Genomic DNA, 24,678 nt, shown 5'->3' on the forward strand with positions numbered 1-24,678 from the left:
TGGTAGGGGTAAAAAGCCTGTTCTTCAGTGCAGCCCTGAACACAACAGAAGATAAAAGAATAAAAATGAATGCTATACCTTTGCCAGTGTTTCACTGTAAAATGCGGATGAAGAAAACCTGTGTTTGCAAAAAGTGTTATTTGTGAGATATATACCCCGACTTCCAACAGTGCACTCTAAGACCAACAGCTCTCCTGACGTGGGTCCTACTGCATAACACCAATCTCCACTCTGTAAAAATAAAGGTGAAGAGAAGCAGAGCAGGAACAGGCACAGAGTGTGGAGTGAGGTCCTAAATAAATGCAAAACACACCAGGAGCCAGCCTAGGGATGAGGAGAGCCAGGCTGCCAGGCCAGGCAGGCCCCAGCGGTCTCCGTGCTGCTGTTCCTCTGTACTTGAAACATTCACTCAGCCACCCAATGCTTTTTACTGTGTACACTCAATACTATAGGCCACACAGAGTCCTGATCTCCATCAGATGCACCGCGCAGTACTGTGAAAATGCAGCATCCTCCATCACTGAGCACATTTCCGTATGTCTATGCTTTTACTACTGAGCTGTTTTCAGTCACTGCATATTAAGGCTAATTCAGAAGGGATGAGGTAGGACAGATGAGGTCCCAGCCTACAGTAAGCAGAATTCCCATTCTGATTCCTCTCTGCTCCCAGCAGCTCTAAATATCAGTGAGATGATCATAGCAAAGCCATTACACAAAGCAGAAAGACAGCCATGGGGAAAGCTCCGCTGTGTAACTACATGGAACGCAGCATTCACCACAAGCTGCTCTAATTGGAAATAGGCAGGAGAAACTTAACGTATCTGGAAATATTTTAGGTTGAAGAACTAGAAAAATGCAGAAATGTTTCCAGTTTTAAGTGACAGAGCACTACGACCCATAAAACACAGCTGAAACAAATGAAAGGTAGATCATGGTTCTCATTTAAGCCTACTGCAAACCTACTTGTTTTGCTGCCTCCCCCCTAACACCAGGCTCAGACTGCAATTCAACTTGCTCTCACCAACTCCTGCATTTGCTGCCACCTCCAGCAGCTCCAACAAGCCCTACAGAAGCATCAAGACCCGCTCACGTGGATACAGCTACAGGTTTCCTTGGCGCTGTGATAAGCTGAGCCGCTTTCTGTCCCAGGAGCTGCAGAGAAACCCGTGTGCCTTCACATCACCAATCGTCACCTCAAAGCCAACAGCTGACGCTCCAACGCCTGCCCTACAAATTAATTCACCTTTCACAATTAAAAACTGCACTAGCACAGCTGAAGCGACACCCGGTGAAGGGATGAGAGGCTGTCAGGGATCGGCTCAGCCAGGATTCACTACAAGAATAAGAAAAGAGCATTTCACTTCATTTTCTCAGCTGTGCAGAAGGTTGAGGGAAGACGGGGAAAAGCAGCAAACTCTCAGTTCCTGTTTATCCCAACAAAACTGAGACCCGCCTAAACCTGACGTGGGTTTGATCGTGTGTTGGGGTTTTGTTTTTAATACCAAAAAACCTGATACGTTTTCACTACGCAGAGGACACTGTTTGCTTTTTCTTTTTTCATTCTTTCTTTGCCCTAAACATGAAAGCAGAATTGCATTTCACAAATCTCAGTCAGCATAAGGCACTGCCAATGGGCAACAACCTGCAATCAACAGCAATGGGAGCACACTGAGCATCACAGCTGGGGAACAAAAGCCCTTATCCAGTCACAATTATCTTATTGGTTTAGTGTGTCATTACAAACAAAGCCAAATCACTGTATGACCTTCTCTTTCACGAGGCAACAGTCGTAGTTCATTGTCTTTAGAAAACTCCCTAATTAATAAGACATACGGCTTAGAAAATACTCCCAGGTGCTCTAAACACCCCGGTAGCATTGTTCCGGAAACACACTGTGCACGTGTATCTTTCTGTCCATTTAAAATGCTAATGATTTAAAGGCCAACTGCAGGGATGCCACTACAGCAACAAAACGGCTTCAGATCAGTGAGAGCCATCTCACAACAGCAAGGCCTTTGACTCTATTTGCACTTAGCATTCACTTATTCTTTCCTATGAGCTGAAGAGGAATGCTGACAGATCTCACAGGCCTGTTTCCAGCTATTACAAGCTATACAGCCACATCTTGTCACAGCACACATAGGCCTTTCCAGAGCCCCTCAGCAGTGGACTAAAGCAATAACAAGCAGACACATTGTCTGAGCTTGTCCAAGCTTTAAAGCCACGCTCTCCTAAAGAAACCCCCTTTTTGCCCCTATAGCTCTGAGTGGGACATGGAGCTTTTCTCCTGCAGTCCTGAATTCGGTCGGTTCAGTCTTATCTGCTTTAATATCTAGACAACAGGGGGGAAAATTGAATGAAAACTCATTTTCATTGCATGTCAATTTCAATAAATTTATATATATATGAGCACGTGCATATCATAGTATCATCAAAGTATCATAGTCTCGTGCGGGTTGGAAGGGACCTTAGAGATCATATGTGTATATGTGTGTGAGGAAGACATGAGGCTATTGATTATTTCTCTTTCCTTCTCACTGAGTGTCTCAGAACAGCTTCAGGGCAAACCCACACACCCAGCACAGGTCAGGTTGGCGAAATGCAAGCAGCACCTCCTCAGAACTCTACTTAAGTATAATACATAGAACCGGCCACACATACACTTCTAAATATACAGCCATTTTATAGTGCTAACTGCTGCAAGTAACTAAACCTGGTGCCTTGTGAAGGCCTCGCACCTCAATGAGGCTGACGCCCCAGGAGCAGCTGTGTGGGGCAGGCCGGCCCCGGGCACGTTGGCCCAGCCCTGGAGGCCACAGAGGGCCCGGTCCCCGCACACACCGCCCAGCTCAGGCCGGGCAGCCCCGGGCCGGGCACGGCCTGTGACAGCCAAAACTTGTGTGCGAACTTGGCTCGGTTTGGGGTGAGTGACATCTGCCACCAAACACCGGGAACGAGCCTGAGAACATCTGACCCCCAAAGCGGAGCCGATTAAAGGCCTCGAGGAGTTTTTCCTTCGCAGCAAAGCGCAGTTAGCAGAAAGGAAAAGGCCAGAACGCGCCGGCAACCCGACCGGCGACACCTGCTCGCGGCGAAGGCATTGCCCAACTCTTTGTTCAACTCTAAACTCCTTTTCTGCACCGCGGGGTTCCCCGCAATAAACAAAGGGCCGACCCCGTCCTGCAGCCCGGGCGGACAGAGCCGGGAGCGGGAGGCCACGGCCCGGCCGGGCCCCGAGCCGAGCCCCGAGCCGAGCCCCGAGCCGCACAGCCGAGGCCGGGCCCGGGCCGCCCCCTCCGCCCGGGGCGCAGCGCCGCGGCCTGCCCGTGCCGCCGCCCGCAGGCCCAGCCGGTGCGGGGCAGCCCCGGAGCCCGGCCCCGGCCGCCTCTCCCCGCGCGCAGGGCCGGGCCGGGCCCCGCTCTCACCTTTAAGAGATTAGACGTCGCCATGATCTCCCCCCCGCCGACGGCGGCTCCTCTCCCCGTGCTCGGCTCTGCCCCGGCCGCCGCCGCTTTACATGGCCGCGGGCCGCCCGCCCGCCCGGCCCGACCCGCGGCGGCGGCAGCAGGAGCAGCGGCCGCAGCTCCGGGTTCCCCTGCCCGGGGGCGAGGCCGGCACCGTGCTCGGGGCGCTCCGCGGCTCTACCGGGTGGCTCCTCCGCACGCAGCCGCCCCTCAGAGCCTCATGGCGGCGTTCGCCCAGGAGGCGCTCGGCAGCAGCCCCGGCTCCATGGAAGGGGCCGGCCCACATGATGCGGCGCCGCCGAGCCGGCCCCGCCGCCAAGCGCGGAGGGAGGCCCGGGCGGGAGCTCCGCCTGCAGCGACCCCTGGCGGCCGCCGACCCACGAGAGCGCTCCCCCAGCTGAGGGAGCCCGGGGGGGTGGGCGCTTTTCCTCATGGACCCTTCAGGCTTCCCAGCTTTTCTGTTCGGTGATTCTTCAGCGTGTGGCCATAGGAGCCATAATTTTACTTTCCTGTTTAAAAAGGCATCCTTCATCCAAAACGTATCTTAAAGAAAACAATTCAACTTTCCTCTGACCTCTCAGGACAGAGCCCTACACCTCCCTCTGCTTACACAGAATCACAGAATGAGCCGGGTTGGAAGGGACCTCAAGGATCATGTAGTCCCAACCCCCCTGCCTGGCAGGGCCACCAAACATACACCTTTACTAGATCAGGTTGCCCAGGGCCCCGTCCAACCTGGTCTTGAACACCTCCAAGGACGGGGCATCCACAACCTCCCTGGGCAGCCTGTTCCAGGGCCTAACCACTCTCCTAGTAAAGAACCTCCCCCTAACATCCAACCTAAATCTTCCCTCTTTCAACTTAAAACCATTTTCCCGTGTCCTGCTATTGTCAGCCCTTTCGAAGAGTTTACTCCCCTCCTGGGAGTAAGTTCCCTTCAGGTACTGAAAGGCTGCAATGAGGTCACCCCGCACACTGTAAGGCATAGAGACCCTAAGGTGTTAGCTACATAGAAAAGCTACATTCAACATTCAACAAATCTCTGCTCTCTGAAAATTTAAGTAGTGTTGACTAACTAAGGCCTGCAGCCTTATTATATTAATAAATAGCCTAATCAAGGCCTTCTCCTAACTGAGAAGTAACACAGAGGTACTGGAAAGTTTCTTATTTGACAAAGTTTCCAGTCTCAGAATACTTCAATAAGTCTGTTATATGGAATAAATATAACTTTCATTTAAGTATATATGCAATATTCATTGTATACATAAAGCATGCAACTATACAATGGTATGTATTGTATATAACTAGATAATACAGATGGAAGTGTATCACATACTGTCCATTGTGTACATATTCCACAGCAGTGCTGATATTATGAGGTCTCTGGCAAGGTCAGTAGAATGTGTGCATTGTGTATGTGTGCATTAAGCACAGTGTGAGTACTGCATTACAGGTACCTTTGTCTGTGAACCAGAGAAGCTGAGATACAGGCAGGTATTCTATAGGCTGTGGTGTGGATGTAGACATCTCTGGCCACTGCCCCATGACCTGGTCCATCCTCTTTTCCTCAAGCTCTTTTAAAATGAGACTATTTGCAATTATTTGAGATTCGGTTTTCCTTTCTGTTTCTATCACCTCTCTTAATTTTTAAGAACATGCTTGGTTATAATGCCACTATTTGGTGATGTTTTTCAACTTTCTTTTTGTGTGGAAGAAATTAGACATCATTTACCCAGAAAAAAAACCAACCAACCAAACAGAAATGTGCCAGAAATAGTGCTCCATGGAGAACTTCCTCCTGGTTCTCTTTGGTGCAGAGCTTAGAGTACAAAACCACAATTCAAGACATTAGAATTTCATAACTGCAGATTTTGCTTAGACACTGTTTGAACTGAATGAATTTGGGCTGTTCCATAGCACTAAGTTATAAAGTGATTTATTCTGTAATGTCACTTGTCTGTTATAAAATATACCAGACGTCCTTTATTGTACCATTTATCCCTGAGTATTTTTCTAAAGCTATGTTTGTTTCTTTAAAAAGATCTGAGGGTGCCCAAAGAGGCTGTGGATGCCCCATCCATGGAGGCATTCAAGGCCAGGCTGGATGTGGCTCTGGGCAGCCTGGTCTGGTGGTTGGTGACCCTACACATAGCAGGGGGTTGAAACCAGATGATCATTGTGGTCCTTTTCAACCCAGGCCATTCTATGATTCTATGATTTACTTCTGAGTGATTCTGAACAATCTGATCAGCAACTGATGGTAGGAAATAATTCTTTGTTCAGACTGCAGTGAAGCACTGGCACAGCTGCCCAGAGATTCCCATCCCTGAAGGTGCTCAGTGCCAGGTAGGATGCGGCCCTCCAACTGAAGCCATTCTATCATACTGTCATTTTATGATAACTGAAAAGCTCTGAGACAAGGAAGAAAAGTACTTTTAACTGATATTAAAACTAATGATCATTTCATTTCACGCACCTTATATAATGGTAGCTTTTTTTTTTTTTTTTTTTTTTTTTTTTCCTCCTGAAGATCTGTACATTATCTTCTGGGAAATAAAGACACCTCTGAGCCTCAAGGTTTTGCTTTGTGGCATTTTAATGTGACTTCGGGGCACTTTGGAAGTAAAAAGTGTTACATAATCTTATCTCATTTGCTTTAATTCTACTGCAAATGGACTATTAGTGAATTCTGTGGGTAATGAAGATATTAGTTTATGATTAGTATATGGTGCTACAATGGTCTACAGCTTTATATACTTTGCATGGATTGTAAAAAATGGAGTGAATGACACTTAATCCAAGAGCTATCTGTGGGTTCAGAATGATTTGCAAGTAATAGCTCACTAAGATTTAGCTGATGAGTGAAATGAATAACCTGCATAATATCCTAGATGGCTTGGAGTGAATTGAGCCCAGGGGCAAACCTGCTGACTCCGAGATGCATCAGAGAGAAATACGCACTGCTGTGCTTCCATCTAATTCCCCGAAACATATTTTCTTCTAATTTTCACTTAGCCTATGATGGAAATAAGCATTTGATGGGTGATTAGTCAGTTTTATTCTCCTCTCTACTCGAACGAGATCTGCTCAGTAGGGATAATAAATCTTATGTTCTTTCCTTCAGCAGGTAAGTGTCACTTGTTGCTGCAGTGGACAGTCACGACCCATTGCATGGCCTATGCCATGGCAGTCTCTGAAGTCAGCCCTTCTAAAATGGTGAGGACAGACAGACACCTGTGCTCTAGCTGAGAAAAGAAGCACTGTCAGTGGTGAAACTTTTCACATGGAATTTCCTCTGTTTCTGCTTTAACAAGGCAAGTGCTTTTATTTCTGGTGTTTACTATTGGGGCTTCATATCACCCTTTCAGCTGATAACAGTAGCGTTGTGGAAAAATTGCCTGCCTGGTGGGAGTTGAGATGATTACTGTTGCTTTCACTTAACATTGTTTAAGATCTTGGTATCTCAGCACCACCAGAACCACCTCTCCTGTGCATCCCAGTACGAACCATTCATTCTTATGCTGACATTGCTCTTTAGATTAAATAACTCCATCCCTGATGTTTGTTATTTCCTGATACACTGTTAGACAACAGTGTTACTCCCTCACATCTTGCTCAGTGGAAACCTTTGTGCTTTCTGCTGCAAGTCCCAGCAAAGTCTATGTGGAGTGCTGCAGAGCTGCTATCTGCAGAACCTGTGGGAGGACATTGCCAAGGCAGGGAGAAGCACACAGTATGCACTAGACAAAATGTGGCCATTGCTCCATGCCTGGGCACAGAGCTGCAGAGAACTGCTGCAGGGAATTACATCTGATCTGCTTTTTCCTCACCTATCCTTTTTTGGGTAGGATACTATCCAGAACTTTTCTCTTTCACTCAATGACTCAGGGAGTTAGAATTTGTGAAGCATGGTGGTGTGTAAGAGGATATAACATGAAAAGCTGCCATTTCATATGCTGCTTTTCTGACACTTGCTTACAGATGTAACTCCTTTTCAATGCTCAGTGAGCTCTGTCTCTCCTTTGTTTTAAGAATTCTCTGGGAAGCACACACTGTTTCCCACTGGGAACCAGATGGAGAAAGGTCCCAGTGAAATGAATGGTGTTGCTATTTCAGTAGTCTGACTAACTGCAACAGAGACTTGTGGCCTCTAAGCTTCTGCCTTGATGTGACAAGCAAGTTTCATTGTGTTTAACACTGCCCAGACATAGGGGAAATGACAGAAATGATCTACATGGAGGAGGCTCCTTCTTTCCTTCTTTCCTTCTTTCCTTCTTTCCTTCTTTCCTTCTTTCCTTCTTTCCTTCTTTCCGTTCTTACTCCCTCCCTTCTTCCCTTCCTCCCTCCCTTCCTCCCTTCCTCTCTTCCTTCCTTTTCTCTCTTTTTTCCCCTGAATAATAAACAGTAATTATTTTAAAATAGGAAATCAATGTGAAACGTGACTAAGTAGCTGAACTATGTGATAAGACAAAGGGAAATGGCTTCAAACTTAAAGAGGGAAGATGTAGGTAGGATATAAGGAAAAAGTATTCTATAGTGAGGGTGGTGAGGCACTGGAACAGCTTGCCCAGAGGGGTGGTGAATAGCTCTTCCCTGGATGCTTTCAAGGCTCTGAGCACCTGATTGAGCTGCAGACGTCCCTGTTCATTGTGGGGGCTGGACTAGATGGCCTTTAAAAGTCTCTTCCAACTCTGAGGATTCTATGATTCTATTTGCTTGGCAATGAAAACCAAAACAGAGAGCCCTCACAAGTGCAGCAGAACAGTGAAGCCCTGCCAGCTCTTTATGATTATGACAGAACTGTTTTCCTTAATTCCTCCCTTTAGTCTCAGTACCTTAGTACTTTAAAAACCATAGTTGTTGCTCTTACCCTATTCACTGTCCTACCACAGAGGCAAATATAACTTGTGGTGTTCCTCCCTGTAAAGAAGACGCCACTAGGTGTCTGGCTGGAAGCCTGTAACTAGCGGTGTCCCCCAGGGGTCTGTGCTGGGTCTGGTCTTGTTCAACATCTTCATCAATGACCTTGATGAAGGGATAGTGACCACCCTCAGCAAGTTTGCTGATGACACAAAGTTGGGAGGATTGGCTGACACGCCTGAAGGCTGTGCTGCCATTCAGCGAGACCTGGACAGGCTGGAGAGCTGGGCAGTAAGAAACCGGATGAGGTTTAACAAAAGCAAGTGTAGAGTCTTGCACCTGGGTAGAAATAATTGCATGCACCAGTACAGGCTGGGAGAAGACCTGCTGGAGAGGAGCTCTGCTGAGAGGGACCTGGGCGTCCTGGTGGACGACAGATTGACCATGAGCCAGCAGTGTGCCCTTGTAGCCAAAAAAGCCAATGGCATACTGGGGTGTATTAAAAAGAGCGTGTCCAGCAGGTTGAAGGAGGTGATCCTCCCCCTCTACTCTGCCCTGGTGAGGCCTCATCTGGAATATTGTGTCCCGTTCTGGGCTCCCCAGTACAAAAAAGACAGGGATCTCTTGGAAAGAGTCCAGCGGAGGGCCACTAAGATGGTGAAGGGCCTGGAGCATCTCCCCTGTGAGGAGAAACTGAGGGAACTGGGTCTGTTTAGCCTTGAGAAAAGAAGGCTGAGAGGGGACTTGATCCATGTTTATAAATACCTGAGGTGTGGGAGCCATAGTGGTGAGGCTGGTCTCTTTTCAGTAGTGCGTGGGGACAGGACTAGGGGTAATAGGATGAAAGTACAGCATAGGAAGTTCCGCACAAATGTGCGGAAGAACTTCTTTACAGTGAGGGTGACGGAGCACTGGAACAGGCTGCCCAGGGAGGTGGTGGAGTCTCCTTCTCTGGAGATATTCAAGACCCGCCTGGACGCCTTCCTGTGTGACATGGTGTAGGGAGCCTGCTTTGGCAGGGGGGTTGGACTCGATGATCTCTAGAGGTCCCTTCCAACCCCTACAATTCTGTGATTCTGTGATTCTGTGAAGGACCCGCAGGGCAGAAGATGGAATGGGAAGAAGTCTGCAAGGTGGGCGCAGTGTCTCACTGGTTGATACCCAGCCATTCCCGGTGGCTGGTCCTTGGGAAGCAGTGGATTTCTGTATTTCCTGTTTCAGTGGCTGCTTGTGGGAGCTGCAGCTCCAAGGAGAACAATTGCAGGGAGGAGCTTGTGAGTACAGCTCTTCCATGTTGCTGCTTAGAAAAATACTTTTGAGTTCTCAGAATCAATGTAGTTTGCTTTACACATGGGCAACATTCCCTCTAATTAAGTATTGTGCAAGGCAAATTGTCACCAGAAACCTGTACAACCTCATAGTCTTGATGTTACCCTGTGCTGGCATGCCTTTGGTTGCATTACTTTCGTAAGATTTGCACATACACTGGAACAATTCTGCCTTGCTCCAAAGTAAATCCAGCTTTTCCACAGCTGTATTTGCTTCATAGAGAAGGAAATACTGCTGAGTGAAATGACACCATAGGTAGAGAGATGGTCCAGATGAAAGCCTCAAGCAACCTGTCTCGAAACCCAGGCCTTGAATTACTACTAGAAATGGGCTGGGACATAAATATACATGCATCCATATGATATATTCATTTTAATCTCTGATGTCAGGAAGATGATTTTATTTTTTTAATCAAGTCCTTCCAGTTTTAAATCCATTCAATGACATTATTATTAATCTTAAGAAATGTAGGGCTCTTGGAGCAGGTCCAGAGGAGGGTGAGCCTCCAAGGTGATCAAAGGGCTGGAGCACCTATCCTGTGAGGGAAGGTTGAGGGAGCTGGGCTTGTATAGCTTGGAAAAGAGGAGGCTCCGGGAGACCTTACTGTGGCCTTCAAGTACTTGAAGGGAAAGTATAAACAGGAGGGGGAACAGCTGTTTATGAGGGTGGATAGTGATAGGACAAGGGGGAATGGTTTTAAACTGAGACAGGGGAGGTTTAGGTTAGAGATGAGCAATGCTAACACTAGCTATAGACAATTGTGGTTTGATGTGTGAGTATTTTTTTAACAGCCCAGCACGTCTATGATTGGTGGTCCTCCCCTTTCCATGCCCATGCAGAGATCCTCAGCCCTCCTTTCTTTTCAGGGTGAACAGAGGCTTCTGAGGTGGCTGTGTCAGGGTGAAAAGCAAGGCTGGAGTCTTGGAGGAGATGATGTTGCTTGCTTGGGTCTACAGGTAGTGGAAATTTGCTTCCCCAGGCATTAATTAAGTAAAGAGAGAGCAAGGAAGCACGTACAGTATGAGGGAGCTGAATCACCAGGACTGAAGTGCCTGTGAGCATTGTAGGTCCACACATCTTTGCACTAAGACAAGCAGTTTGGGTACCAGGTGCAAGTTGTCTGTAGCAGGGGGGGTCTCAGCACAGCAACTCTGTGTACTTGGCTGTTCCATCACACCTCTGCTCTTTTCTCTGAGCACAGGGCAGCCACCAGGAATCTAATCATATACAGCAGACTTGCATCAGTCGGTAAATTCCATAATGAAGGCATAAATGAATGCTATGAATGTAATAAATGTTTTTCCTGGGTTGACTCTTAAGGCGTGCTGCTATAGCATGTTTTCTAAATAGGACAGAATTATAAGCAAGCTAAAAGATCTGAAGAATTCACGGGTAAGTATTTAAATGAGCAGAGGAAGCCTTCTTCATCAAACTGAAAGCAATGAAGCTGAACATTCGAGGAGATAAAAACAGTATATAATATTATACCCATTCCCCTGCTGGGTCTGTGAATCCAAAAAACAATCAGGTTCCTATTTTAAGAGGCTTTTCCTAACTGAATTTACCAAACTTCAGTTTGTAAAAGGGTTTTGTTGTTAATATTTTCTGTGTCTTAGCCTGGTTGCCAAAAGAGATTTCTTTAATTTCTGGAAATTTCATTCTGGTATTAACAGGAAGCATCATTTTGTTCCTTCCTCGAGGGAAAAAATAAAGCAATGCACTGAACTATTATCTCTTCTACAGCATATTCAAGCAGTTACTTACATAGTTATTGCAAAGCCTATGAATGCAAAACAACATATTTCAGCATGTAACCCGTTTATCAGACATTTTCATTAAGTGCAATGTGTAGTGAGAAGGCGCAGTGTTGGTTTAATACACCATCAGGATAGACAACATTTGAATGTACACATTAATCTACATCTTTAGGAATTACAAATAAGACAACTGTGTGCACAGTACTTTAAAAAGCAGTGAATTTCTTTTCTTGCTGCATTGGCAATACCAGCTCCTTACACAGTTGAATCTGGTTAAAATTCTACTCCCACTGCAATAAGTGTGACACTACAGGTTCAACATTCACAGCTGAGATCATTAAGGCTTCGTTCTGATGACTGTTATTTCTCTGTGCATACCCCCTCTCCCCTTACCTCTCCTCCCAGTCCTTTCCCTGCCAGCCCCACACACACAGATATTTTTTCACACAGAAAATTAAAAAAAAAAAAAAAAGCTCAGAGTATTCAGGAAGAAAAGTTTAAAGATTTTAACATGAAAGTAACGTGAAATGTCGATTTGTAACAATAGCGATACCTGGTAGTTATAGAGCTGTGTGCATCTCTGATTGTTTTTGGTATGGCAGAAAAAAGCGATATCCACATCCCATGGTGCTGAACACTCTACAACAGATATCACAGATGGAAAAGAGCCCAGACCAGAGATCACACAGTCAGACTGGTTCTCAAAGGTCCTCGTGAATGCCAGGAAGAACGATTATCTCAGTGTTTGAGATACTGATGAGGCACAGCAGACTTAAAATGCCTTGCTCAGAAACACACAGTGACCCAGAAGTAAACTTCGGCTCTATTGACTCCTAACCCACCGATTTATTCATTGGTCCTTTCTCTATTCTTAAGCTACTAAAAAATCTTTTGAGACACACAACACAGGCCTAGTATAATAGGGTGATCAGTATCAAATGCACACAACCTGATTCTTCACTCGCTTTTGGCACCTGTAGTCATTTACATTTACTCAAAGAGTGCCTGAACTGCCCTCAAATCAAAATGGAACTGGTGTAAATGACTAAAAAGTGTAGCATAATAGAAAATCAGACTGACAGCAATTACTCTGTGGCGTGCTGTGACTAGAATAAGCTAACTGTTTTAATTGTTAATGAATTAAGGCTGATTCCTGTTTATATTAAGGCCTCTGTACCCTTCCATGACAGTATAACTGGATCTCAGTGCAAGTGAGACTCAGGCTATTGAAAAATGAACCTTTCAGTTCCTTTTGAAGTCAGTAATTTTAGTGGCCCTAAATGAATAAATTAACTGGAATCAAACAACTTGCATTAGTGTCATGGCATATTTACAAAAGGACTGCAAAAGTAATCTGAAGGAAAACTGATTCTGTGTTCGTTGAAGACATAATTAAGACTAGATAAACTTGTTCTCTGATGTCAAAAAACAGAGAACTGTAGCCTGATATATCTTTATATGAAGATAACTGACTTAATGTTCAGAGGTTATGAGTATGCCCAGATAAACTGTGGGTGCTTATCAACTCTGGAGATCGAGTCATCTTACTATAGTGCTAGAGATAAAAAAGACATAGACTTATTTGGTATTTAAGTGTTACACATATAGGGCATAGTCTGTGTAAAGCTACTGTAAGTTATGTTCAGAGAAGTAGTAGGAAGATGACCTCAAGCTCAGTAAAATGCTACACAACCACAGATTTTTCCTATTATTATTGTTATTAAAAGCTACTGTGTGTTGCTGTCTTAGAACAGTGCTTCTGCAGCTTTACTGTTTGTAGCCAAGTATTAACTTAGAAATCCTTTCCTCTTCAAACACTCTGATAGTTTTGGCTTTTAAACCTTTATTTACATTTACTGGCTGAGACCAAACTAATCCTTATTTTGCTAGAATTCAGACCCTGGAACCCCACGGGTTGCAGCACTTTAACATTTATTTTTACTTCTAGATCGAAGTAGTTCTATTTTTTAAAGCTAATATGGAACTTACTTGTGTAAATTAATATAATTCTTTAGGTATCGGTGTGGCTGTGATCATAATCCAGCTGAGGATTTGGCTTCCAAAATGGAACTCAGGTAGCTGGGTAACCTGTTTTGTACAGGACTCAAAAAGCAGCCGGATCATATGTGAACAATGGAACATTTTGTTTCATTGGAAGTTCAGAAAATATTCAATAATAAATTTCATTGTTAAATTTCATTGCTTCTATTCCCCTTTTCAATATACAAATAAATCACCTTTTCTAAAACATTCTTTTTCTTTAGTAAGGCTTGTATTCGGTCATATCAAAAGTGTTTGCTATTGGAACATTCTTTCAGCTTGCTTTATTTAGTTACTGTTCTTATGAAATTCTACAATGCACTAAACTTTAATGTTGATAAGCAGTGCTGCACTTGAGTAAAGAATTACACTAAAAAAGTATAAGGTATGATATTTTCCTGTCCAAAACTAAGGCAGAATGAATGCAAGTATAAAGCTTGTCTCATCCTCAGCTAACAAGGCCTGATTTTAAACTGTATTCAAAATACAGAGCCCAAGAGAGGATGTTGTCTTAATGACTATTGCACTTTCAATGCGTCTTGCTGTAGGATTAATGTTTCCTTTAGCAATATTTCTTTTCCTGAAGACCACACAAGTTATTGTACTCTCTAAAAGAAACAAAGCAAAACAAAACCTTAAAATGTTATGGAGTTATGAATTAGACAGAAGGATACAAAAGCAAGTAACCATTCTGTGATTGAGCTATGTCATGATCTAACATTGTTTCAGAATTATTATTCTGGTTTTAGGATGGCGTCATCTTCCGAACACCTGATGTGCTCTTTGGCATGCTACAAACTCAGCAGACGCACTGTCTTCTGGGCTTTACAGCTTCCTCTGATGAATGCACAACATTTGGAACAAAGCCACTCTTAACACCTTCCCATCCATCTTGTATTGTGATCTCTCCTTTTTTTACAAGTTCATAGATGTCTCGTGTAAGGATTGTAAAAGACTCTTCGACATTTGTGGCATCTTTTGCTGAGGTTTCTATGTATTTCATACCACAGTCAGACGACAGTTTTTCTGCTTCTTCTCTTGTCACCTCACGCTGTGACACTAAGTCACATTTATGTCCTACTAACAGAAATACAATCTGAAAGGGCTGTACGTGCATTTTTGCTTCTTCCAGCCAGTCTTTCACATGTTCAAAAGATCGTCGATTTGTGATGTCAAAGACCAGCAAGCCGCCAACAGAATTGCGATAGTAAGATCGTGTTATTGATCTGCAAAGAAAAGAACAGGAGACAAAAAAAGGAAAATTAAAATACATCTTCACTTTATTTGTGAACAGGATGCTTTTCCATGGAGTGGTTTCTTTAAAGTCTCTGTAAGTTAATAAATATCTTTGCTTTTTTGAAATTAATTGGAATTTTTTAACTCCCCCATATGTAAATGCTTGTTTTTCATTTTTTCTTATATTCAAAAGAATTCATATTTAAAAAAAAAAATTAAAAAAATTGTATTTCTAAACGTTCTTGAAGTGAACATTTCTAGTGCCAATTTTGAACGCTGAGTATTTTGAGAACACGTGTTGTTAGCAAACTGTTGCACGTGTTCACAAAATAATACTTACAGATAGTTTGTCAAATGCTTGTTAGCTTTAAACTCCAACACATTCAGTTTCACACAAACATTCATTTAACTTTGTTCTAATACAAAATACGCAGGCCAATGTCCAGAAACCTGAATCCTTTTGTATTCCTTATGGACAAACTGTTTGACCACAGGATGCTGATAATCCCTATTATTTGTGCTTGCAGAGGTCATGGGGTAACATGCTAAGAAATGCTCTCAGCAGCACTACAAGAAATTGGCTGCGCTGGGCACACACTTGTTACAGCACGGACAAAACAAATTCTCCTTCCAGCAGATCTTTCATATGGAGGTTGAAAAGCTCTTCATTAATTGCATTTACTCTTTTTTGGCACAAAACTCCCAAGAGTAGTGACGTTTTCTACTCTTCAGCTCACTGTGTTCCAGACCATTCACTAGAATTAATTTTGGAAGGAGATCCTTCCTCTGAAAAGATTTTGAATATGTTCCAGAAGGAGAATAATAATAATGATAATAAAGATTTTAGGTCTCTAATTGTCTTAGCAGGGAGGCAGGATGGAAAAGGTGAGAAGAGACATTTTAAAGGTAGTGATTGGCCTGCATAGGACTGGACACAAACATTAATTACATAAACATGGAGCATTTTTCCAACTGAAATGAGACAGAAAATCTATCCTAACAGTCAAGAATTAACTATATTTTATCATATGAGTAAGGAGAAATTGCAGCTTCAGAACATTTTGAATACAACAAATATCTTCCATTAAAGGAGCTCCGTCTGATTTTCAGTTAATCACATTTCATGTCGCGCTTTCTAACAATTCCAACACTGAAGTATAATTAGGAGCAGTGGTCGCATTACAGAGAGGTGAGCGTAAAGATAGATAAGGCTTAGATTTCTCTGCATAACTTCATTTAGTCACAGCAAACTGCATCTGAAATTGTCTTATTTAGATAACGGGGAGAGTTTGTTTTCCAAACATTTCAGAAAGATCTTTTCTGCATTCCCAGCAATGGTCCATAGAGTATGTCTGCAAAGGGTTTGAATGTGAGCTTACCCTCCCATTGATTCAAACAGCCTGGATATGAAAAGTAACCATAAGTAAAGGGTATTTTGTGAAGTACTGAGTAAAGATGCCACAAAGATCAGTTTCAGGTTTTCTTAATTGGTTTTTGTTGGTGTTCTTTTTCTTTTCTTCTTTTTAATTTTTCTTTCTTTATTTTATTTTATTTTTTGGCATAGATGAGTAAATCAAAATAACTCAAGTGGTTTTGGAGCAGAAACGCGTGACAAAAATGGGATCTGGTTTGGAACACTGCAAAGAAGGAGCCGAACTCATCTAAGAAGTTGATAATCGCGTTTTATAAGTGCTATAGATATAGGCACTGATGCTCCACAAAGAAGGATAATATTCTTCATTCCCTTTTTCACCTCTGATCCCAGGAGGTGATTCCAGGCTGTGCTCTTCAAGTGGCAGAAGCCTCTCAAAGCAGGGTTGGCTTCAGCTTCTTTCCCAACGTCATCATTTCCCCCATTGTTATCCTGGATAATGTCCTGCTTGGATGGCTGGGATCAGTCTGTGTCTTTAGACCTTGTGAAAGGAACTTTCCTAATGCAACCATCCAGATCTCACTCCAGCAACCAGGCAAATAAGTGCTATCTAGCCCTAGATGTTTTAGTAGCTTTTAAAAAGGCATTCCTCAGCAAACTTTATCTGGCAGCTGAAAGAAAAAAGCCTTCAATACGAGGCACTTCTCTCCAATAGCATAAGCACCATCTCATTGATCATAAAGACCAGGAAGCATGATTTCTGAGTTGGCTACAATGCTGCACACTAGAAAAGAGAAAACTTGATGGAGATATGACAGAGGTATACAAAACCATGAGTGCTCCAGACAGAGAAGATAAATATCCACAGTTAACCTTCAAGTACAAGAGCCCAGGGCTGCCAAATATAACTGAGTCAGATTCAAAACAAACAAACAAACAAACAAAAGGGCTCTCCAAGCAGCAGCTGGTCGCCTTGTAGATCTGCTTGGGAGAGATGTTCTGAATGCAAAGAGGCTGTCTGTATTCCACAGCAGACTGAACAAGCACTGAACAAGAGGCTGATGGGGTTTAGTAAATAGACAAACTGCATCACTCAGGAAATCCCTCAAATTGACTACAGTCTAGCAGAGCACTCTGGAGAATTCAAAGACTCTATCAGAGACAAGATATCAAGCACAGACCTTAGACAAAACCAGACTGGCCCTCTCTGTGCTCTTCACAAGCAGAAAATCCACTGACATCATTATACTCTTCAGTAAATGCTGCAAGATCAGATTCTAACAGCAAGCAGAAGGTTTTAACTCCATTATTTGTCATTTTCTTAGGAGAAGAATAAACCTCATGGTCCTGCAAGTTCTTCAGGTCAGGATGAGGAGCTGGTGACAGGCAAAGTTTGATGTTATCCAACTTACACATAAAGGACATTCAAATTTCCATTGCTGCAATTATTTCATACAGATCCTAAATTATTCTAGAAATAATGTCTTCCCATGTACAGAACATTTTGATTCAGCTAATTAATTGTCTTAAAACTAGCACTGTGGAAAACTAGCATTGTGTTACTGGCAGCACCATAATTCATTGTCTGTGGAAAGGAGGGGAGAGGAGAGTATTTCCTTTAGCAGACTGAAAGCCTTCGGCTTGGGACAGGGTGGGATCAGGGTGAAAAAGTAATGATGAAATAGCAGCCTTCCTTCTGAAATGGGGAAGATGGCAATGATGTCTGCATGCCCTTCCTGCAGACCTTTCAGAGGAGATGCTGGTTGGAAATGGGAAGCAGAACTAATATGTATTAGGAACCTGGCAAATCTGCCTGTGACTTTGATTGAAAGTAGACTGAACCCTTCAGCCCAGCCCTGCATCTGCCTTTATTCACGTGTCTTACTTTCTGCCTAAAGCACTTTGTTTTTCTTCTGCAGCTTTGAGCCTGACACTGCTGCCTTTTCTCCCTGCTTCTCTATCAGAGAGACTCTGAACCCTCCCTTCTTAAAGCTGTAGTTAATGGATGCGCCCAAACCATCCTGTTTGTATGTGCCTTTGTCAGAGGAGCAAGCTGATATTGTTTCAGAAGGGAGCCTGCCTTCTTCCTGTGGTTGCACTAAGTGAAGGGAAGCAGCTCTCCTGCTCTGTAGAGCTGAATGGAGATTTGTGTGGATGCACACTCCTTGCATTGCACTGACCTGTTCATGATGGGTGTGCTACAGTCCACGTCAAATACCTAATGAATTATATCATCTTTTTCTGATAGGTACAAAAATCAATACAAGCATTACTGAAAAGGTAATTCTTGTTTTCTTACACCCCCCACTTGTACATAACATATAGGTTACAATGCCTTGTAACTTGGAACAGCACTCCTGTACCACTGTTAAATACAGATGGCCACCTTGCAATTTAGTTTCTGAAAACCAATTAGAAGGTTTATTAATCATTTCAGTCTATGTCTTCAGGATGACTTCGACTCAGTCACAGTGTTTCTCCTCACTGTGATCTTACTGATCTTTACCAGACGAACCAAACTTCTTCTAAAAGCTTTATCTAATTTTGAATGACTTTTATTCCAGGACTAAAGACTACGCTGCAATGGCAGTAAGTTTGAAAATACATGCAGCTTCCTCAGAAAAAAAAGGATAATTTTGTTTTCAAGGGATGTTTTAGAAACAGACTGTACCTAGTTAATATAATGGTCTACTAAGAAGTCAGGTAATTTAACTGAAGTATCCCCGTAATGGTCTGTCTCTAATTTCCTGAAACAAACTCCTTGCAGCACTGCCTCGTAAACTCAGTTCCATTCTTTAAATTAATTGTGTTGGATTTAAAAATGTGAACAAACAAACAAATCACAGCAAAGCAGACAATGTGACACACAGCCAGAGCAGTGGGCTGCTCTAAATGACAGCTAACCTCCCTCAGAAGAAAACAAACAGGGTGAATCCCCTATTTACCTTAGTCTCTCTGATGGACCTGAGGACTAACCAAGTCTGCAGGTTCTTGTTCTAGTAAACTGTTGGAGGCACTGATCATTCAGTTGTCTGTACAGCAGCTGGCACAATGGGAGCTTCTGCTTAGTGATGCCTCACTGTTATCAATGTAAATGCAGTAAGTAACTGCACTGGCAGAGCTCAGTATAAGAAAACTGTCCAACAGCAGCATTTGCAGTTTGCTTACCCTTCTTGTGGAAGCGTTAAGAATTACTTCATGTGATCAGTAATGCAAACAATGTGTGTCAAGGATGATTTCTAAGAATGCACATGAAATCCAGTTCAAATACGGTGGGATTGGTTAATTGGACACAGGTAAGAACCTTTCCAAAACAATTTCCCCAAGAAAATCACAAAGTCACAGAATTGTAGGGGTTGGAAGGGACCTCTAGAGATCATCGAGTCCAACCCCCCTGCCAAAGCAGGCTCCCTACACCATGTCACACAGGTCGGTGTCCAGGCGGGTCTTGAATATCTCCAGAGAAGGAGACTCCACCACCTCCCTGGGCAGCCTGTTCCAGTGCTCCGTCACCCTCACTGTAAAGAAGTTCTTGCGCACATTTGTGCGGAACTTCCTATGCTGTACTTTCATCCCATTACCCCTAGTCCTGTCCCCACGCACTACTGAAAAGAAACCAGCCTCACCACTATGGCCCCCACACCTCAGGTATTTATAAACCTGGATCAAGTCCCCTCTCAGCCTTCTTTTATCAATATAAGTGTTGTATTTTAAGACAACGTGAAGGCAGCTCTGTCCCACCTCACTTGTCCCCTGGGCATGTCCCCGGTGCCTCAAGAGGTGGGAGTCATCACACAGCCAGCTTTGTGCACTGCTCACCAGGAATTCCCCGAGACGATTTTCAGGCAGGTTTTGCCCCCATCTGAAGTACCAGCACAAATGAACCAGAGCAGAACTGAGAATCTGAGCTGCAAACTGCTTTGCATTGCACAGAATGAGGTTACTTCTTAGAATAATTAGTTCTTCCCCCAGACAGTCCTTGCTTGTGATCCGCAGTCTTCTCCATTAGCAGAGAACAGAATATGCAAGTTTTTAACCTGTAGTGTATAATTTAGTAAAATATTTATAGTTTTCTTTAGCAAGCATAAAACAGACCTCACAATAAATGCTATGGTATTTGCTTCAACTACTGACAAGAAGCTCCTAGCAGAAAGACAAACACAGATGTTTAAAACTGCTCCCTCCAGTTTGTAACTGCTAGGTATTAAAAAAACACAGATGTACACCAGGGGTAAATGTTAAAGCAGCTGAGTGCATGACTCATCACTGCGTGTCCCCCGAGCATTCACAGTGGCTATCATCTGAGTTAAAACGCATGCAAAACTCCATATTTGCATTCTTTTCAGCCAAGTGCCTTGTCATTGGCCATCCCAGCTATTTGTCAGCAAATTCAAAATGAAGAGATCACACTTCCTTAGTCATTTGTTTACTAGAATTTCACGTTCTTTGCTGGAAAGCTCACTGAGGATGAAAAATGCTGAGAGCTTGCCATGATCACTGTCATTTCTTTGCTGACCCTTCAGAGCCCTGCCCGCACAGAGATATATGTAAGGCTGTGACTCATGCCTGCCTGAGAAAGTTTTTTTGTTTCACTGTAGTGCTTGAACAAAAGGGCTCGAATCCCTGGCAAGAGGCTGAAATCCCACCTCCAGCAGAGCGCCAGCATCTGCACAACTGTTGCAGAGGAAGACAGAGAACAGAAAGGGCTCTGTTCTCATCAGCAAGAGACCCATTTCAATCGTATTGCTAAACCCCATAACGAGAGTGTGGGTTAAGCATGTATTGGGATAGATGGGCTGTGCTCTTGCCTGAATTTACACCTACAAAACCCTAGATCAAAACTAAAACCCATGCAAAAAATTACTGCCTGTTTGTGACAGAGAGGAAAGATAAGGATTTGGTGCTCAGTGCAGCATTTCAGCTACACTGAAAATGACCTGAGTGTTATCAACGGCTCCTAGCAGCCATCTGTGCCAGGCAGGTGCTGAAGGCAGAAGAAACCCTGGGAGGGGACTGTCCCTGGCTGCCCTGTGGCTGTGACAGTGCCTGGGCTCACAGTGCTGCGGTGCTGCAAAACGAGAGAAGCAGGGAGGTGGCCTGGCCTCTCCAGTTTGCATGGGAGGGAGCAGGAATGCCGTAGGGAGGGTGAGTTCTGATGACAGCCTAAGAAATGGGTAGCAAAGTGGGGATCGCCAGCTGGAAGAAGGAATAGATGCTGGGGAGGGTTTGCTGCTCTAGGTTCAGGACTTTAGGGCAAGCCTAGTAGACTGAACTGTGAGGAGGACAGCTGAGAAGGGGAAGGTTGGGGAAGAAGGAAGCTAGGAGGGGAACCAACGGGCAGTAGAGTGAGAGCAATGGTAGGTAATAGGGTGAGGGTGATAGTAGGTGGTGGGGTAAAAACGATGGTGGGCAGTGGAGTGAGAGCGACAGTGGGCACTGGAGTGAAGGGGATGGTGGGCAAAGGAATGGGAGTGATGGGCACTGGAGTGAGAATGATGGTTTGCAGCAGGGGGGGAGTGACGGGCAGCGGGGTGGGGATACAGGCGGGGAGCAGGCAGGGATCTTTGGGGTACAGCAGCCGGGAGGCGAGGAGTTCAATGCACCTACCTGAAGCGCTCCTGCCCCGCCGTGTCCCAGAGCTGCAGCTTGACCCTCTTGCCAGGCTCGATCTCCACCAGCCGGGAGAAGAAGTCCACCCCCACGGTGGGGTCCGAGTGCAGCGGCCCGGGGAAGCGGCCCTCGGTGAAGCGGTGCAGGAGACACGACTTGCCCACGGTGGAGTCTCCCAGCACGATCAGCCGGAACTGGTAGATCCAAATCGCCGCGTCCATGGCGGCCCCGGCCTCGCCCGGCTTCGCCTCGGGCTTCTCGCGGGGGCTCCTCCGCGGCCGGTGCCTGCACCGCGCTCCGATCGCCCCAACGCCCGGCATGGGCGCGTTGTAGGGCGCGGGCGGCCCGGCCGGGGGCAGGACGGAGGAATGAGGGACTGTGGGAGTTCCGACAGCGCGGGTGGAGGCCGCGTTCCCCCGCCCCGCTCCCGGGGCTCCCCACGGCCCCCAGCGCTCGGCGGGGCGGGGCGGGGCGGGAGGGCGGCGGCCCCCGCGGGCGCTGTCCGTTCAGCACCACGCCAACGCACTGCGCCCGCCCTCGGCCGGCTGCGATACTGCGGAGGGGACGGGCCGACCGGCAGCGCCTCCCAACAGCGGGGTGTGCGGACAGCAGGGACCGCCCCGCAGAGAGGGAGAGGGGGGACGGAGGGGGTGGTGGGCTGTGAGTCTGATGGACCGAGTGGGGAACGGGGTCGTGAGAGCACGGGGGGAAAGGAGCGGGGCGGCTGTCTGCGAACCGGCACGTGGGGGCGGGAGACGGAGGAGGGGGAGAGGGGAGGGTGGACCTGGGGGAGGAACAGGGAGAGGGAGAGTGAGTGGGCAGGATGTGCGCAGGGAGAGCTGCTCAATGGCCTGAGAAATGATGAGCTCAGGGGAGGAGAGGGAAGTGAGACAGTCTGCGCGTAGCGTTGTGAAGTACCGCTACCGCTGTGGCAGAGCGATAGTGCCGGTGTAGGTGCCCACCTGCCAGATGTCTTTGCCTCCGGGAACTTTGGCTCAGCATCATGTTGTGATAAATGTGCTGAGCGTGTCTCCTATGATTTCTGCTAAAGCCTCGGGACCACACGGGACAGCAGACACCAACCAGGCGTTGCTGGGGGGACAAAATGTGCGAGGAACAGCGGAGGTCCCCGGGTGTGCTGAGCCCAGAGCAGGGCAGGCTGAGGGGAGGCCTGATGGCGGCTGCAGCTCCTCACAGGGAGCGGAGGGGCAGCGCTGAGCTCTGCTCTGTGTGACAGCGACAGGGAACGGCATGGAGCTGTCAGGGGAGGGGAGGCTGGGGGTGAGGGAAAGGGGCTGCACCACAGGGCGGTGGGCAGGGAACAGCCTGCACAGGGCAGTGGGCACGGCCGCGAGTGCTGGAGCTCGGGGAGTGTTTGGACAGCGCTCTCAGACACTGGGTTTGGATTTTGAGCGGTGCTGTGTGGCCTCCATTATCTTTATGGTTCCCTTCCAACTTGGGATATTCAGCGATGCTGTGATTCCATGACTCTTACAGGTCTCAGATTGCTGCTGAGGGCATTAGTAAGCAGGAGCTCCAGGTCTCTGGAGCCCAGAACAGCAGCAAGCAGGCCCCTATCGATGGGCACTTTGTTCAGGAAAAGGCAGGCAGAGCAAATGGGCGATGGTTTCTTTCATGCAACTGGCTGCTTTCCTCTGTTATGTCAGTCACAGATGCAAATATAAGACTGACTGTTCATGGTCGGTGAGGGTGTATTGAACCTACGCTTCTCTTGCAACTCTGTGGGACAGTAATCAGCAGGTTTCCCGTACCCTAACTGGTTTGTTACTCTGATGCATTAGGCAGTGACAAGTGTGAGGCTAGATAAGGACACAGCACAATGCAGGCTTAGGTATTTTGTGCAGCTCCATGGTGTGGAGGAGTGAAATTATACCTGTAATTGCGGGTTAAGGTGTGACATGTTTCCAGGACATTCCTAGCAATCCTTTCTAAGTGTTTTGGCAAAAGTGGCACTTGGATACAAGAACTATTTGCTTGTGAAACAGAGGCGTGAGGTATGTGGTATCAGCAGCTTGATTCTCACTGTAGCACCCAGGCCCTCCCTGGATCACCATCCCTGCTGACACCACCAGGCCTTCAGGCTCAGACTGTGTGCCCTGATGACGAGGCACAACAGGTTGTTGGGCTCTGCAGACAAGACTGGAAGAACCTCACACCCACGAGCTACACAGCTCGTGTCATTCCTATAGATGAAAGAAGTCAATTTGCCTACAGTTGAGCTAGACATGTTTCTACCTACTTGCAGGTTGCCAGTGTCTGGCCAGCCTAACTAAGCTGTAGAAAGACAGAAATTCACATCATATACATGTACCCAAATATGTCATCTGGGATCTTTCGAACGCCAGATGTGAAATGCTACCTAAGAAACCTGTGGTATGTTTGATATGGAGTGGACAAAGTGGGTGAAATTCATCGCCAAGCCACGTACTTTTTGCTAGTCTGACAGAGAATGCAGAGGCGCTGACAGCACAGAACCTGTCACAGAGATCTCTGACCAGCAGCTGAAAAGAGATGAGAAATTGTTTTGATTTGAGGAGCTGGAACAGTTAAAGCAGAGAGGTTAAAGCAGCGACTCGAACCTGACCTTCTTTCAATTGCTGCCATTATGGCATTGGCAACTTGAGTCTGATCTTCCCGAGGTGAATCAGACTTAAATTCTGGGAAATAGTAATAAAACTCCCTACCTCTAAATCTACTGCATTATTAGATAGGTGTGCATGAAAGTGTAACTCAGAACCCTAAAAGTTACTGATTTCTCCTCACTTTTATTGACTTCCCGTGGACTTTTCCTAACTTTCTTTGGTGTGGGTAGGTCACTGTGGATTACAGAGGTCAGGATGCTGCTGAACAACAGGCACATGTCATACAGAGACTTAGGGAGACATGAACCACAGTAACCGATACACAGTCCTGTTTTGGTGCTGAGAAACTGCTTTCCAAAGAGCCTAAGAGAACTGAGGCACCAGTTTGAAAGTAAGATGCCAGGCCT

The 24,678-nt window shown here is 45.7% G+C and overlaps 2 protein-coding genes across 4 annotated transcripts in view; both read right to left on the bottom strand.

The window, feature by feature from the left end:
• CUL5 (cullin 5) overlaps positions 1-3,785 on the bottom strand; it is a 38,234-nt gene extending 34,449 nt beyond the window's left edge. For all 3 annotated transcript variants that reach the window (XR_001552777.2, XR_014942220.1, XM_015852236.2), the window contains exon 1: positions 3,426-3,785. Coding sequence is in view for 1 of the 3 variants with exons in the window: in XM_015852236.2 (XP_015707722.1) it covers positions 3,426-3,449 (24 nt within the window). In the remaining 2 variants the exon portion in view is untranslated. The remainder of the gene's footprint in view (positions 1-3,425) is intronic.
• A 7,489-nt stretch (positions 3,786-11,274) lies between these two features.
• Positions 11,275-22,677, bottom strand: RAB39A (RAB39A, member RAS oncogene family). The gene is made up of 2 exons (XM_085536433.1): positions 21,666-22,677; positions 11,275-14,676 (listed from the first exon to the last, which is right to left on the bottom strand). The coding sequence occupies exons 1-2, from the start codon at positions 21,986-21,988 to the stop codon at positions 14,250-14,252; spliced, it is 750 nt and encodes a 249-aa protein (XP_085392559.1). The 5' UTR covers positions 21,989-22,677; the 3' UTR covers positions 11,275-14,249.
• Between the last annotated feature and the right edge of the window lie 2,001 nt (positions 22,678-24,678).

The sequence above is a fragment of the Coturnix japonica genome, chromosome 1 (assembly GCF_054131305.1).
Source record: "Coturnix japonica strain WE chromosome 1, WE-NBRP24, whole genome shotgun sequence".
Taxonomy (NCBI): Eukaryota; Metazoa; Chordata; class Aves; order Galliformes; family Phasianidae; genus Coturnix; species Coturnix japonica.